The sequence below is a fragment of the Equus asinus genome, chromosome 17 (assembly GCF_041296235.1).
Source record: "Equus asinus isolate D_3611 breed Donkey chromosome 17, EquAss-T2T_v2, whole genome shotgun sequence".
Classification (NCBI taxonomy): Eukaryota; Metazoa; Chordata; class Mammalia; order Perissodactyla; family Equidae; genus Equus; species Equus asinus.
In genome coordinates this window covers 42794132-42809908 of record NC_091806.1, presented here as the reverse complement: position 1 = coordinate 42809908, position 15777 = coordinate 42794132, and the positions used below count along the sequence as shown (strand labels likewise).

General features: G+C 51.6%; 1 protein-coding gene and 1 long non-coding RNA gene across 22 annotated transcripts; one reads left to right on the top strand and one right to left on the bottom strand.

Moving 5' to 3' along the window:
• The first annotated feature begins 420 nt into the window (after positions 1-420).
• SF1 (splicing factor 1) lies at positions 421-14287 on the top strand. 21 transcript variants are annotated; one of them, XM_044762597.2, is made up of 14 exons: positions 702-1137; positions 2479-2607; positions 5321-5396; positions 8397-8549; positions 8793-8882; positions 9240-9423; positions 9510-9625; positions 9726-9833; positions 10590-10770; positions 11032-11305; positions 11639-11698; positions 11818-11997; positions 12723-12927; positions 13362-14287. In XM_044762597.2, the coding sequence occupies exons 1-14, from the start codon at positions 1107-1109 to the stop codon at positions 13489-13491; spliced, it is 1917 nt and encodes a 638-aa protein (XP_044618532.1). In that variant the 5' UTR covers positions 702-1106; the 3' UTR covers positions 13492-14287. The 21 variants fall into 21 exon arrangements, with proteins under 21 accessions (XP_014700393.1, XP_014700390.1, XP_044618532.1 ...); XM_070488117.1 differs by having other exon boundaries at positions 725-1137; positions 11053-11305; XM_070488119.1 differs by having other exon boundaries at positions 725-1137; positions 11053-11309.
• Positions 14045-15777, bottom strand: LOC123282153 (uncharacterized). Its single transcript, XR_006522152.2, has 2 exons — positions 15591-15777; positions 14045-14390 (listed from the first exon to the last, which is right to left on the bottom strand). It is a non-coding gene; the product is annotated as an uncharacterized lncRNA (long non-coding RNA).

The following is a 15777-nucleotide window of genomic DNA, read 5'->3' as shown; positions in this document are numbered from 1 at the left end:
TTATCTGGAAAGGCAAGCCCCTCATCAACCTGTGTACAAGTTTCTCCACGGTTTTCCTAGTTATTTTACATGATTTTGAGATGATTTAATCAACCCCCAACTCCGTTAAGATTCTAATGGAAATGCATTGTATCTGTGAACGCATTTTGGGGTTGACAACTTTATACTGTTTTCCACCTAAGATTATGCGTTCTTCCGTTGGCTCAGATATCGTTTTTAATCTTTCAATAAGCTTATAGCATTTTTTTCCCCACTTCTTATTTTTTCAAAGAAAACAGGAAGTCCCTTTCACCTGCGGCGTCAACGGATCCGCTCTAGGGGCGCGCGCCGGCCCCACCCCCTCTCCCCGGTTCCGGGTTACCATGGGAACTGAAGACTGACGTCACTTAGGGCTTCCGTGCGGGACCGGGGGTCGACGGTGAAGCTAGGAGCGAACGGGCGCCGCTGTCCCACCTACGCATGCGCGCTCCGGCCCCACTCCTCCCCCGCCCTCAATCCCGCTCGGCCGGGCCTTTTCCGCCGCGACCTCTCGCTTAATCCCAGCGAGACTGCTCTCCGGGGGAGGGGTGGAGAAAAAGAAGCCAACCAGCGACAGCCAATCCCATGCCAGTACGACGCAACTGAGCTTGATTGACTCCATCAACTTCAGCCAATGAGAGCGCTCTTGGCCCCGACGTCACAGAGTCGGCCCCACCCCCTCCTCTCCTCTCCGGACTCCGAGCTCAATCCGCGCAGTAACAAATGAAGTGCGCGCCTCGACACCTCCCCGTTCGCCGCGCTCGGCCGCCATTTCCTCGCCTGGCCTAACGGTCCGGCCAATCCCAGCGCGCACCGAGGAGGGCTAAGACTCCGCCAATCGGAGGCCGCCGACTCCGACCCCTTGCCTCGGCCCGGCCCAATCCCGGCCCCGGCCCCGCCGCCCCCGGCCCGCCCCCGCGGCGCCCTCTCTCCTCCCTCTTTGTGCGTCTCGCGCCGCCGCCGCCGCCGCCCGCCGCGTGAGAGGACGGGCTCCGCGGCAGCGCAGTCGGGTCCCCTCCCCCCGGAAGATTCGCGAAGGAGCCGCCGCCGCCGCGAAGGAGCCGCCGGTGCCAGTCCCCGGGGGCACCATGGCGACCGGAGCGAACGCCACGCCGCTGGGTAAGCTCGGCACCCCCGCCCTCCCTCCCCTTCCCGGGCCCAAAGGGGGCTTCGAGCCGGGGCCTTGGGCGGGGCTGCTGGGCCCCGGCCGTCGCCTTCCTGCCCGCGGGCTCGGCCGGGGCCTTGAGCGCGGCCTTCCTCCCCGCGGCGTCGCCGCCGCCCTTCGCGGGCTCCGCGTACCCGCCGCCGCGTCAGGACGGCCCGGCCGGCGGCGGCGGACGTGAGTCGGGCCGAAAGAGCGCGAGAGGCGTCGCGCGGACGGGCCCGGCCGGCTGAGGGGCGCGCGGTAGCGCGACGGCGGCTGCACGCGGCAGGGGCGCGCGCGCGCACGGGGAGGCCGGGGCGGAGGCGCCACGGGGCGCGCGGCCTGGGGCTTGGACCGCGAGTGCGCACGCGCGCGGGGGGAGGGGAGTACGGGGCTGGAGGAGGCTTGCTGTGCGCATGCGCAGTGTGGCTGCCGGGCTTGGCGGGCCTAAGAGCTGGGGGTCCCCCTGTTCCTCGCCAGCTGTTCGTGGAGGGGCTCGAGTGGGTGGACGGGGTGCTGGGGGTGCGTGTCAGGGCGTGAAAGGCTCAACTGATGACGTGGAGCATCCCCTTCCTGGTTGTAGGGGGGTCGGGAGGGGAAGAAAGTACCAAGAGTGGCTCCTCTGCCTCTGCAGTAAGGCAGGGTTTTCAGATCAGAGAACCGGAGGGGGGGACGGCTTCAGGGGATGTATCGGGGAAGGAGGATTTCGCTCCTATTGCATCGCCTGTTCTCTGTCAACCAGAAGTTCAGACGTTGTGTCCATCTGGCCAGGAACACTGAATGTTGGTCTTGGCTGAACTTAAGAAAAAAGGGATTTTTGTGGAAGAATGGTGCTTTCTCAGTAACTGTAGATTTAGTTGTATTGTGGCCCTTTAGGAAGGTGAGTGGTGGGGAGGTGGAGGTGGGGGGAGCCAGCAGTATTGCTTTGTGAACTTGTCCGTGGTGGTTCAGCTGCTCTCGGCTCCCCTGGGGTTTTTAATGCATTTATGGTGTAGTCTATATCTTCTCAACATGTTATTTTACTATCTGAAACTGTGTGTTAAGATCTGTTACCTTGTTTACAGACTTTGCGGTATTTCTCTGGATAAAAATTATAAATATGAGATGTTAACCTTTTGGATCCAGGTCCCCTTGTAGTGGCTGTGTGTCCCTGACTTCTCAGGTTTGTCTCCTGTTCTCTGGCCGTTTAAACTTAAGGTCAAGGTCTCAGTTTCAGAGCCTGGTGAGGTTGTGTGTAATGTTACAGGTATCCTGAACTACCTCTTGGTAAACTTTCTTGGTTTCTATTTGACCTGACGGACTGTGTCTGCCTTTAGACTTCCCAAGTAAGAAGCGGAAGAGAAGCCGCTGGAACCAAGACACAATGGAACAAAAGACAGTGATTCCGGGAATGCCTACAGTTATCCCCCCTGGACTTACTCGGGAACAAGAGAGAGCTTATATAGGTAAATACACGTTCTGCATCCGGATGCATTTTCGGTTGTTACTGTGTATTCCAAGCCATGTTTTTATCTGTTGAAAGTTTGAGATTGTAAAGTTTACTTTTTTGAGATGAGGTATGGTCAGGTGTACTTTCTTTGACGTAATCCATCAGTTTTTACTGAGTCCTGCATTACAGCTCCTTGTCGTGGTCTGTTCATAACAGCAGTGTTCTCCATGAGTGCCAGGAAGGTAGAGGGACCCACTTAGGGTGAGACTAGTCCCCAGGCCACAGCTCCCCCCACCCCCCCCCAGCCTTTTCAGCTGCTGCTCATGGCCAGTTGATGAAGTGAGTGTCTCATGCCTCTCTGGACATGGCCCCAGTGGAGAACACTGCAGGTGTTGTAAACCAGGTACCTTCTTCACAGCATGGCCTTTCACAGAATTTCCTATTCCTGCCTTCCCCTAAAATGCGGTTTTTTACTTTTTATAGGTTCTGAGAGGAAAAAAAACTCAGTTCTGAAAGTGTGTTTACAGTTTACCCCTTTTACCATTTTGTTGAATTTAACCTTCCCTTCAGCATCTTGTCTGTTTTGGTCTTTGGAGAGCTGTCTTAAAATGAGGGCTCTTGTATTTACTCTCAAAAAATTCTGCTGGGAAAGGAGTACCGCTTGGAAATGGAATGAAGTGGTAGGATGAAAGCTCTTAACTGTTGAGAAATTTCAGGAATTAAGAATGACTGTCCACAATGGAGTTGAAGTTAATCTCACAACTACCTTTTTTTAAATACAAGGTTTATTTTTAATGTAAGTTTTGCCTTTATTTGTGTACCTATGCAGCTGTCTCAAAAATTCACTTGATAAACATTGCCTATGAAGCAAGTCAACACCCCTTTGGAGTAAATTAAGGCAAAGGTTTCTGAGGCTGTGGCCTTTACAAATAAAAAGCTTCAAGGCCAGCATGTTGTTATTCTTGAGGATCTTAATTTCTTAGGTTTTTTAGATGGCTGAGAATTTTGAGGTGTTGGAATTGTCTACCTCCTTTTCACGGTGCTAATATTTCTCCTTTTTCCACTGTTCCTATCTACTCCCACCCACCTTCTTATGTCTGATATTAGATGGATCTGAGTCTTTGCAACCTTGTGAAGATGTCCTTAGTGGAATGATACCCCAGGAACCCAAGCACACTTAGAAAATGGGAAAAACAAAGTCATTTTTTACATCTCTGGTTCTCCTTCTGTGGAGGGAGTTAATGCACCCTGCTCTGAGGGCACTTTATAGCCATAATCAGAAGTAGAGGGAAAGGCCAGGCAGAGTAGATCGCCACTCTAAGGGAGGTAGCAACCTTTTGGGTTAAGTGCCAGCCATGTCCTGAGATGAGGCCCCACCCCCCTGCAGTCCCGTTAGGGTTAGGAAGACTGTCTGCCCCCGCGGAGGTGGCTTTCCCCTTCAGTTGTTGAGGTTAGTACTTGATTACCAAGCGAGAACTTTTCTGGCATAAAGAGGCTTAGGGAATCCCTTGTCTGCCTCATCTTCTGTCCCTCACCGTACACACTACCTTGTACAGAATGTCCCCAGCATTTTCTCTTTATTAATGCAGATTTTCGTTTTTTCAGAGTTTGAATGGGTGTGTGGTGTAGCCTTGTAGGGGTATATCTAAAAGTAAAAGGGCGTCTTGGGTTAGACATACATTTAATCCTATCTTTGAGCCAACTGAACCTTAACCCAACCCAGTAAGTCTTGCCCTTATTAGAGATGCGTGCTCGGAACTGTCACTGACTGCAAAGGTAAGGAAACAGCTGGGTGTTCAGCACGCTGAAGGAAGTGCCCTGGCTCTGCAGTTCCCGCTATCTTGAGAAATCACCTGGGTAACATTTCCCTGGGGTCACTGAGCTTTTGTGAAACCCCTGTCTTTCTTTTCCATGCACACTCTCATTTGTCAAGGTCTGAGGGCCACACGCATTCTCTTGACCCACACTTTCCATCCTCTACACCCTTATTACTCCCCGCGTAAGGAGCAAGTCTAAAAACAGACTTGTTGCACCTTACGGTTGTTGGTTGATTAAGGTATATGGATTGTCATCTAAAATCTGAGTAAAAGCAGGTACTGGGAGATCCTTACTACTATGGATCTGGTTGTACAGAAAGTGTGTACAAACTTCTCTGAGGTGTTGAATTGGTTATTAAATGTCTTACTTGTTTAAGGAATTTTAAGCCTGGTATTGATGAAAATGATCTTTGTTCAACTGATATTTTTCCTTGTCCCATGTTAATTGGATTTCATTTCGGGCTATGCTTAATCATTAATGAAGAAAACTAAATTCTCAAGAGTCTTGCCCTCAACAAAGCAATTTGGTGGGAACGGGGAACTGGTGGTAGCATCTGTGGTTTTGGTTCTGGGTGCCAATTGTGTAGCAAGCCTTGGTGGGGAGGGAGAGGTGGAACACCTCGTCAGAATTGCTTTGATGTTAGCTGTAGTGAACAGTAGACTGCTAACCCCTCTTCCAACAAACTGTTTGCTTCCTTAAGTGATAACCATTTTGAAGTGAAAAATACCTATAGATGTAAATGGACTCCTGCCGATAGGTGGTTGGGGGTTTTTGCCTCAGTGTGTCACTGATCAGTCGTCCCTTTCAAAGTCTCCGAGTTCTTCATGCTTGTTGTTGAGATTTGAGATGTTTTTTGGTAACATTGTCTTTTTTCCATCCTTTTTTTTCTTTCCTAACCTGGTTTCTTCCAGTGCAACTGCAGATAGAAGACCTGACTCGTAAACTGCGCACAGGAGACCTGGGCATCCCCCCTAACCCTGAGGACAGGTTGGGAAACAGTTTTAACCAGCTGACAGTAACGCTTTTACCTTTTTCTCAATACGTTTTACTGGTGGCAACATATTGTGTCAGTTCAATAAAATCCTAGTAAGACGACTGGTACTCTGACCATTCTGGGGACTAGGGTTTAATTAGAATCTATGTGGTCAGTCGTCAGTTAGAAGATTGGAATGAAACTTAATGACTAGCAGAATAAAGAGTTACGGAAAAATGGACAACTGGTTTCCAATTGGTAAGCATGTAGATCTTAACCTGATTTACCCACCCATAGGGACAGTGAGGTGGCCCGTTAACCAGCCTTTTCAGTACCTGCTTTGGCTGAAAACCCAGGGTATAGAGTTTCTCTCACAGGTACACGATGCAGGGATTAAGAGTATTTTTGAGCAGGCCAGAAACGCTATCTGGTCAGCTCATTGCCACAGTCTTTCCTGCTCATGGTTTTGAGATGGTTTTAAAATAGATGAGATTTCTAACCAACTTCCTTCACTGCCAGTTAATTTTCAGCCTTGGCCATTGCCTGGGGATGTTGGGAGGGGCCAGAATATTCTCACCTGTTTTGGGAAGAAGGCAAGCAACCAACCCTAAATTACCATTTTTTTCTTTTTTAATGGGGAGTATGGTCCTCAAACAGCTGTGGTCATTTCATTTCAGTTTACGATTTTTCGCCTCTGAAAAGTAAAAAGTCTGAAGGAAATGAACTTTTTAAACAGGAATTTTATTGACTAATTGGTCTTTGAACAGCTAAAATGTGGTCCCCTTAATAGAAGGGCAGTATGCCTCTCTTGGTGAAATTTCTTTGTGCATGCAACATAGTTGAAAACACTTTGCTTTAACAAGTCGTGTTTTTGGCTATTGTTAGCTGATAATAGGTTGTTAAATCAGGAAGATGATGTAATGGTTTTAGAAGCCACTCACCTATGCATCTTTCTGCTGCTTTTGCCAGGAAACAAATTAACTTATCTCTCCATATTGGCTCTTTAATTTTACTTAATTAAATTTATTATTTTTTCATCTGCAGATTTTGGTTGGAGGGTTGTGTTATGGTTTATATATCTTTTTGACTTTTTTTTTTTAAGATTTGCATTGTAGATTGTAGACCACAACTGTTTAGTGCCTTTTTGGCCTTTTTCCCTTTAATAATATGTCTACAGGTTACCAGGCAATTTCTCAAAAGGTTGAATTTTTAACAAAGCTTCTTTGCTTCCTAGAGAACTGGGATTAGCATTTAGTTGATCTGTTTGATGCCTATTTGAAGTGAAGAAGTCGGGCCAATCTAACCTCTAGAATACTAGCTTTTGTCTTTCACATCCACAATTTGGGAAGAGGTTAAACTGCTCTAAGGCCTTTAAACGACCAATTTGGTACTGGTAAAACTTGTTTTGGTGATCAGGCAGGAACGCTTAATTTCATTTTAGACAGCTGTGGGGTGGGAATTAGAAATGTCAAGCATGTTAGAAATAAAACCAGAGCAGAGGTTTTGTTTTCCCTTGTATTCAGTTTGAAAGAGGCCCTACTGCCTCATCGGTTTGCTTTTGAGCCCAGGTTGGAGGGAAATGCATGAGTTTTTTACCTTAATGAGATGATTTCTTAAGAAGGTGTATTCTCGATATTAAGCCACTTTATACCATTTTGATGTTGCTTAAGTTGCACAGTTAAAAATGTTTTAAAATCTCTTATAGAGTTAAATGTATAAGATGATAGTCTAATGAGCTGGGGAATGTTTGCTTCTGTGTTCACTGTTAATGGATTGTGCTAACAGTTTATGCAAATGTTAGAAACGGAGGTGTCATTTAGCCGTCATAGCCATGAACAAACCTGACCTTGTATTCCATCGTGTGTGTAACGTGGTATGACATGGTTCCCTTTAGGCTGAAGACAGTGGGAGCAGCCGAGTTCAGTCCTTGCTCTCCAACTAGGCAAGGTTCTCTCAACTAAACCAAGGGTATAGGAGTCTTGACTACTTTCAGGATGTTTTTTTAATAACCTGATCCACATGGTCTCTTCCCTTCTTGCAGCTGCTACTAAATTTTCATTCAGAATATCAAGCTATGGTCCTTTTTGTAATCTTAACTCAGAATTCTAGGAGTGTAACTTCTCTTTTTTTATTACCGCAAAATCCAGCTGTGGTAAACTGACCATTTTATCATTATTATTTTTTACTTGTAGCAACAGCATTTTACTCCTTAAAAAAAGGGAGAGAGAGAATCTGCTTTCTGGACTTGTAAACTCTGGTGGAGAATCATAGGTTTCCCCCTTGCCGTTTGCAGGTTCAGACCTTAGACAAGTACTTGACCAAATCTGCATTCGCAGCCTCTCTCAGAAGCTGCCTTAGCACGTTAACGTTTTTCTCTACCCAGACTCCCCAACCTCGAACAGCCAGAAAACAGGTTGACTCCTGGGCCTTGGACACAGCCAGCCAGGCCATTGAAGGAAAAGCAGAGACGAAGCCTTGAACCATCTCTCTCCATTGTGGGGCCAAGTAGCTGCAGTGGCCTTGGGTTAAAGAGCTCATAGTGACTATGTGGTAGGGGTACAGACACTCTTCCTGACAGGGCGTGAGCTCTGCAAGAGTTAACATTTTACCGAAACTTGGGGTTTCTGTGGTTTATAAAGTTGTAGTGTTGTAAATTTTTTTCGAGTGAAAGAAAATCTGTATTTGGCAAGAAGACTCCAGAGGATGATACTGTCCTTGCCATTTACAGTCCAAAGATTTTCCCCCAGAAGAACAGACTTTTTCCCCCCCCCATCACTTTTAGAAGCAAAACCATTTTTTTCCTTTCTCACACACACCCCAGTCCGCCTAACGCTAAGCCAGCTTCCATCTCCCCATTCCACACGATCTTGAATAGCACACGTTATGGTCGGTTCCTCCGAAGAGTGTTGTGTTAGGGGCTGAGAGGCAGAGGGGCTGGGGAAGACTTAGTATAGCCCATGTGGGAACGAGAGAGAAGTGAGGGCAGAGCAGTAACGAGGGTCTGTTTCCCACAGGTCCCCTTCCCCTGAGCCCATCTACAATAGCGAGGGGAAGCGGCTTAACACGCGCGAGTTCCGCACCCGTAAAAAGCTGGAAGAGGAGCGGCATAACCTCATCACGGAAATGGTTGCTCTCAACCCTGATTTCAAGCCACCTGCAGACTACAAGTAAGCAGAGGGCTAGGTCGCCTGGGACAAGGACACATGCAGCTTGTGTGGGATCTGGTGGAACAATTTTGGTACTAACTTCTCACCTCTTACTTCAGATCACCTATAATTAACACGTGGTGCCACTGGTTAGTTCTGGAAGAAATAGTGACTATTATAGTCACTATTATATTATGTTATAGTCACTATTATCTGTGTTATCGCTTAAGAAATGTGCAGAATCTGAGTCGTTTTCTTCTTTAGACCTCCAGCAACACGTGTGAGCGATAAAGTAATGATTCCACAAGATGAGTATCCAGAAATCAACTTTGTGGGGCTGCTAATTGGGCCCAGGTGAGCAACTGCTATCCTATGGGATACAGAATTTCTAAGAACCTGGCAGATGTGTCTATCTTGTGCCCAATCGGGTGCCATTGGTGGCTTACTGTCTCATTTTTGGTAGTTTGCTTTGGCTGAGTTCATGCCTTTCTGTGAGAAAATCTCTTAACTTCCCCATCTTACTGCAGAGAAGTCAAATCTGAGGCTTGCTGTGGCTCTCCTTAACTTAGAGATCACGGAGCTCTTGGTGGGAAAATCCAATTCTCTGCTCTCAGGATTTCCTACCAATGCCTCATCAACCCGGCCCTGTCCCCTTTGGCCTGTGAACTTGCTTCTCAGGTGTAACAACTCCGTTCTTTCTGCCTCTGACAGAGGGAACACCTTGAAGAACATAGAGAAGGAGTGTAATGCCAAGATTATGATTCGGGGGAAAGGGTCTGTAAAAGAAGGGAAAGTTGGGCGCAAAGATGGCCAGATGTTGCCAGGAGAAGATGAGCCACTTCATGCCCTGGTGACTGCCAATACCATGGAAAATGTGAAGAAAGCAGTGGAACAGGTAAGGGTGCCAGAAAGGAAGCCTCCCGCCAGAAATCTAGGTGGTGGTCCTGGCGCTTCCATGACTGTCTCTTGCATCTCTACTAGATAAGAAACATCCTGAAGCAGGGTATTGAGACCCCTGAGGACCAGAATGATCTCCGGAAGATGCAGCTTCGGGAGTTGGCTCGCTTGAACGGGACCCTTCGGGAAGACGACAACAGGTGTGTGATCAGCTTGCGGGGAGTGCATGGAGACCTGCAGAACTGTGCAAGCAGGGAGGTTGGCCGTAGCCCCCGAGTTGACTTTTTTTTTTCTCAACAGGATCTTGAGACCCTGGCAGAGCTCAGAGACCCGCAGCATTACTAATACCACAGTGTGTACCAAGTGTGGAGGGGCTGGCCACATTGCTTCTGACTGCAAATTCCAAAGGTAAAGGGCTGGAGGGGCTTCCTGGTAGCTTGTGGGGGACAGGACAGCTCTTGTAGCACATTGGTTGGTTGCTGTTAACCTGTGGACCCAAAAGAAGCTTCCTTTCTGTGAGGGTGGTCTGGAGTGGGGTAATGTAAAGCTGAGGATGACTAGAAACAGCCTGTGTAGAACACCCCTATTTTATTGCTCATCTTGAGCCCTGGAGAACTGGAAACTTCAATTCTGGGCAGAAGTGTTCTCGCTGTGGCTCAATGTGAAATTAACTGCCTTTTGCTGCTTACGATTGGTTTAAGAAGACCAAGCAATCTGTAGATCTTTGACGGGTTGTGAACTGACACTTGATGGCAGCGTTTTTCCACTTTGGGTGGCAAACAGGGAAGGCTTTGTTAAGGAAGATCTGGCAGCTGCTCTGGCATAGATACCCTTTCCTTCGAGCCGGGAGTGTAGAATTTGATGCAACTTGCTATTTGGAAGAAGTGGCGCTCTCCTGGCTGGCGTGGCTGGCCGTGGTCTGGCGCTGACTGTCTCCTCTGTTCTTGCCCCAGGGGTCTCTGCTGTGGCAGACATACATGTGGTCATCCCACATACAGAGCCGGGCCTGGAACTCAAGATGGAATGAGGCTATCTTGAGGAAGGGGTTGGAAAGGATGATTGAATTCCTCAGAACTTTTCTCTGTGTAAAGTCCTCTGGGTAAATGATTCTTTCTTAAAGAGTATTTTTCTCCTTTCTCTTTGTGTCCCCCACCCCGCCATCAGGCCTGGTGATCCTCAGTCTGCTCAGGATAAAGCGCGGATGGATAAAGAGTATCTGTCCCTCATGGCTGAGCTGGGTGAAGCGCCCGTACCGGCATCTGTGGGCTCCACCTCTGGGCCTGCCACCACCCCGCTGGCCAGCGCACCTCGGCCTGCTGCTCCCGCCAACAACCCACCTCCACCGGTGAGCTTCAGGGGCTGCCTCTCGCCGTCTGGCCCCCCATTCTCTTCCTCAGAGACTGGGAGCTGTGGCCAGGTGCTTTGGGCAGAGCAGGTTGATGGACATGGCTGGCAACATTGTTCTTTGGGGATGTCAGGAGGTTTGGGGACCTGTCGCTTTGGGAAGATCCTGTCCTTGTGTTCTGGTCCTGTGGCATAGCCGAAAGAACAGTGTTGCCACCAGGGGGGGCAGGCAGGGACGTTGGCGGGAAATGCTCTCACGTAGTCTCTCATGTCCACCACACAGAGCCGCCCACCCTGGATGAGTTCCGGCCCTTCAGAGAGTCGGCCATACCATGGCATGCACGGAGGTGGTCCTGGTGGGCCTGGAGGTGGCCCCCACAGCTTCCCACACCCATTACCCAGCCTGACAGGTGGGCATGGTGGACATCCCATGCAGCACAACCCTAATGGACCCCCACCCCCTTGGATGCAGCCGCCACCGCCACCGATGAACCAGGGCCCCCACCCACCTGGGCACCATGGCCCTCCTCCAATGGGTAAGTAAGTGTCAGACCAGAACCCTTGGGGCTTTGGGATAAGCGAGGGTTACAGCAGGTCGCTGCAGGCTGGAAGCAGCTCTCAAAGCGGCCTAGTGTTACACTGGGTGTCTCTCGAAGGCTCGGGCTCTGGAAGGAGCAAGACTCTATCTGGTTGAGGACGGAATTGCTTTGTGGGGCAGGCACGGGCCCGCCTCTTACGAGCAAAGTTCCAGAGCTACTTTCGTGAGGGTAGTGATTGCACACTGTGTGAGTGAGAAAGCTCTTGGTGGGGGTGTCTTCCCCAGCCAGTTCCAATGTCCTGCTAAGTCCCTGCTCTTTCCTTCCATCAAGATCAGTACCTGGGAAGTACGCCTGTGGGCTCTGGGGTCTATCGCCTGCATCAAGGAAAAGGTAATGGAGCCTGTGGTCTGCTCACTGGGGGGGTGTTCCCCAGGCCTGGGAGTGAGTGGGGCCCTGTCCCACAGCCTCTCCTCCCCTGAGGCCTCACTCTCGCCTCCACCTACCTGCAGGTATGATGCCGCCGCCGCCTATGGGCATGATGCCGCCACCGCCGCCGCCGCCCAGTGGGCAGCCCCCGCCCCCTCCCTCTGGTCCTCTTCCCCCATGGCAACAGCAGCAGCAGCAGCCTCCGCCACCCCCTCCGCCCAGCAGCAGTATGGCTTCCAGTACCCCCTTGCCATGGCAGCAAAGTGAGTGGAATATTTTGGGCTCGTGGGGGTGGGTGGGTCGGGGGGGCGGGGCTGAGAGGAGCAAGAACCTCGCAGGCGGGTAGACACCTTGGGATGAGACTCTGGTCTCTGCTGGGGGTGAACAGAAAGGGCCTTGTGGCCTCTGGGGGTCTTGGAGGGGAGCTGATGTTCGGCGTGGTTGTGTCTGGGGAGAGGTTTGCGGGGCCTGGAGGGGAGCCTGCCGCCGGAGGTAGGGTGCCAGAAGTCCTGGCGCTCACGGCCTGGCCGAGTCTGCGCATATGCCCGGGGGTCAGGAGGGAGGGGTGCATGCATGCTCTGGAGAGGGTTGTGACTGGGGCCTGAGAGATTGCCGGGATGGGACCGGGCAGTGGGGAGAGTAGCTGTGGCCTTGAGGTTGAATGTGCCGTTCGGTGGTGGCGGCGGATGGGCGGAGGGATGTCAGAGCCGGTTCTTGTGTCTGGTACCTTCCCCTCAGCCCTTCCAGGGGCATTGGTGACAAAGGGCTTACTCTGTTAAGCCCAGAGACCTCGAGGCTGACCCCAGGGTAGTCCTGCCCACCCCACCACTCCCCATCACCAAGACAGCCCCGCCCGCCCGCCCCCCACCACCGTACCGCATGCCAAGCAAGGAGCAGATGCCCCTCGCCCCCCCATCCCAAGGCAGCAGCCGCAGAGAGCCGCGGTGTGCCCCCGCGCGTGTGACCTTGGGCTTCTTTACCACCCCAGATACGACGACTACCACCACGAGCGCTGGCACAGGGTCCATCCCGCCATGGCAACAGCAGCAGGCGGCTGCCGCAGCTTCTCCAGGAGCCCCTCAGATGCAAGGCAACCCCACTATGGTGCCCCTGCCCCCCGGGGTCCAGCCGCCTCTGCCGCCCGGGGCCCCTCCCCCTCCGCCGCCTCCACCGCCTGGTTCCGCCGGCATGATGTATGCCCCACCCCCTCCTCCTCCGCCTCCCATGGACCCTTCTAACTTTGTCACCATGATGGGCATGGGGGTGGCGGGCATGCCGCCCTTCGGGATGCCTCCAGCTCCCCCACCGCCTCCACCACAGAACTAGACTCGGTTTTTTTAAGAAAATATATATTATATAGAGAGAGAATTGGTCTCGTTTAAACACACGCCGAACCTCACCATATGGAGCCAGACATTGGGACGCACGCATGTGATTGTGTGCACGCATGTGTGTGTGTGCACGCACCGGGCTGGGCCAAGCGACTGAGGACTCGCTTGGGAACGGGCAGGTGGTAGTAGGGGCGCCAGCTTGGGCTCTCCTGGCGCCCCGTAGCATCGAGTGTCTTCTTTGTCTTCTTTCTCTCCTCACCCAACTCCCTTTGCCTCTTCCCAAACCGGGCCGCCAGGATCCCTCCCCGCGGCGGCGATGGCCCGAGCCATGAGAGTGAGGACTTTCCGCGCCCATTGGTGACCCTTCCAGGCAGACAGCCTCAGCAGCGCCCCTGGTGGACAGGATGGTTCGGCAAAGCAGCCTGAGTTATTTTTGTGGACGGAATCGGAACACGCTGGCTCCATATTGTGAAATTTTTATTAATTTTTTTCTTTTTCCTTTGTTATTTCCTTCTCTCTTCCTTTCTTCAGACTCCGTCCAAGGAGGTGCTCTCCCCGGTCTTCTGCTGCGATTAGATTCCTTTCCCTTTTCTCCATTCCTCGCTCTTCTCTTTCCAAGGGGAGAGGAGCAAATGGTTTTAGGCAAAGGCTTTGGCCATTTATGTCAGGCTAGTGGGGAGGGGGTGTTCCTTTGGTTCTGAGATTTTCAAGGTGCCATAGCCACCCCCGAAGTTGTTTGTTGTTTTTTTTTTTTTTTTTTTAAGTGTGGGGTTTTGTGTCTGCCATCCTCGTAGAGTAGTGGGTTAATCTCCAGGTCCCGAGTCCACATCCATCCTGGCACCCGTGCTGGCGGTCGGTGGGGCTGTCCAGGCCGCAGTGGGCTCGTCTGCCAGCCCACAGAGTCCGGTCCATTCTCTCTGAGCGCCTCAGCTGCCTCGATGCCATTTGTTCCTCTCCTTCCTGGAAGGCTCTTTTTACATTTTATTTTAATCCCAAACGTCTGAATGTTTTGCAGTGTCTAGGGGTTTGAGCTCCTTGTTTTTCGTTCTGCTTCCTTTCCCCCCCTTCCTCTTCATGGAGTGATTATGTTGACAATGATGTATAATGCGCGTCTTCTTCACTGGGTTATCCGCAGAAATTTTTCTGGGCTTTTTTTTTTTGGTGTATGATTCAACACTGCGTTAAAGGGGGGTGTTCCATTGAATAAAAGAGCAGTGTGGTTTTCTGGGTCTGTTTCATTCTTTTCTCTTAAACCCCCTCTGCCACCACCAGCAGCAGCACCAGTTACCTGCATTCAGCACCTGGCCCCAGTTGTCCCCTTCTCCCTGGGGAATGAGAGACATTCATTAGGGAAGCCCCCTGCCTGCCTCCCCGTGTGTGGCTTGGCTGGTGGAGGCCGTCTGTGGGGGCGGCCTCACCATCTTCTTGTTTACTAGTTAATAGCTGAGAACCAGGTTCCCCCTCCCTGGTCACCCCTCATCCCCCTGGTCCATGTCCCTTTGAAGGCCTTTCCCTGGGGCTTAGACCCCCACATTTGACGAGCTCCAGTTGTGATTCAGACCTGGAAGCTGCCACCTAACCAAGACTCTGGGCCTAGGGAGGCCTCAGCGCTAAAGGTCACGCTAGCTAATCCTGCCTGTCAGGCACAGTGCTAAAATTAAAACTGCCAAGTGGCTTTTTCTTTCTCTGCTGGTGACTTGCAGCCTGCCAGCTCTGCAGGCTTGGGGTGGGGTGGCGGCCGGGAGAAAGTGCCCCATCTTGGGCTTTGTAAGCACTTCTTTGTAAAGGGTCTTAGGCTGTTTGCTCTTTCATGTCTAGGGCAGTGGGCAGTGCCCACTGTGGCACCAGAAGAATCCACATCAGGTCTCCCCAAGGTAGTGAGGTCCTCACCCAGCTGCCACCGCGGTGGCTTTGCTGCACTGTCTCTGGGCATAGTCGCGGTCAAGCCTGCCCTTCCCAGGCTGCCTTTCCTTCTTTCAGGGAGGCTAAGGGACGGCACGGTCCTGCTGCCCCCGGCACCTGGCCAGTGGGGACAACTCTGACCTGGGCTGCTTTCCAGCCTCAAGCTGGCGCTGGCCACTGCTGCTTACCCGGAACAGCCTGGGTGCCTGGGCCCCGGCCAGGATGCCTGTACTGATTTGCCATAGGTCTGCAGGGGTTAAGGAGGCCTTAGAAACAAGGCAAGTTCAGTGCGTTTCCCTAACCAAGCCCTAAGCTTCCGGTGACTAAAGGGAGAGAGGGAAGATTTTTCCTCTGTCCCTAACTGTCGGGATGGGGGCGGGGCCCTGGGGCTGGCTCCCCACTTTGACCTTGGCTTCACCTCGTTGCTTCCCCCACAAGCTCCATTTCCCTAGTGGGCTCATCGGGCGGTTAATTAGTTCTTTGAAGCTCTGGAAGAGGCAAAGTGGCGCTATGTAGGTTTTAGAAATAAAATCAATAAATGACTTAACCACAGCCCAGCTATCTCCTCCGTCTCTCTCCCCCGGGGCCAGCCCCAGTCCTGTGTGCAGTCCGTCTCTGCTCACCGCCATCAGCTTTTGTTAAGGTCTGGAGAGTAACAAAGTGGCCGACGAGGCGTCGAGCGGGCCTTTCTCCAGGCAGCCTGAGGCCCTGAGATGGAGGAGAGGTGGCAGGAGGGCTCGGTCCTCAGAACCGCAGCGGGGACCTGCCTCAGTGGCAGACTGGAAGAGATGACAAACGCTGCCCCCACCC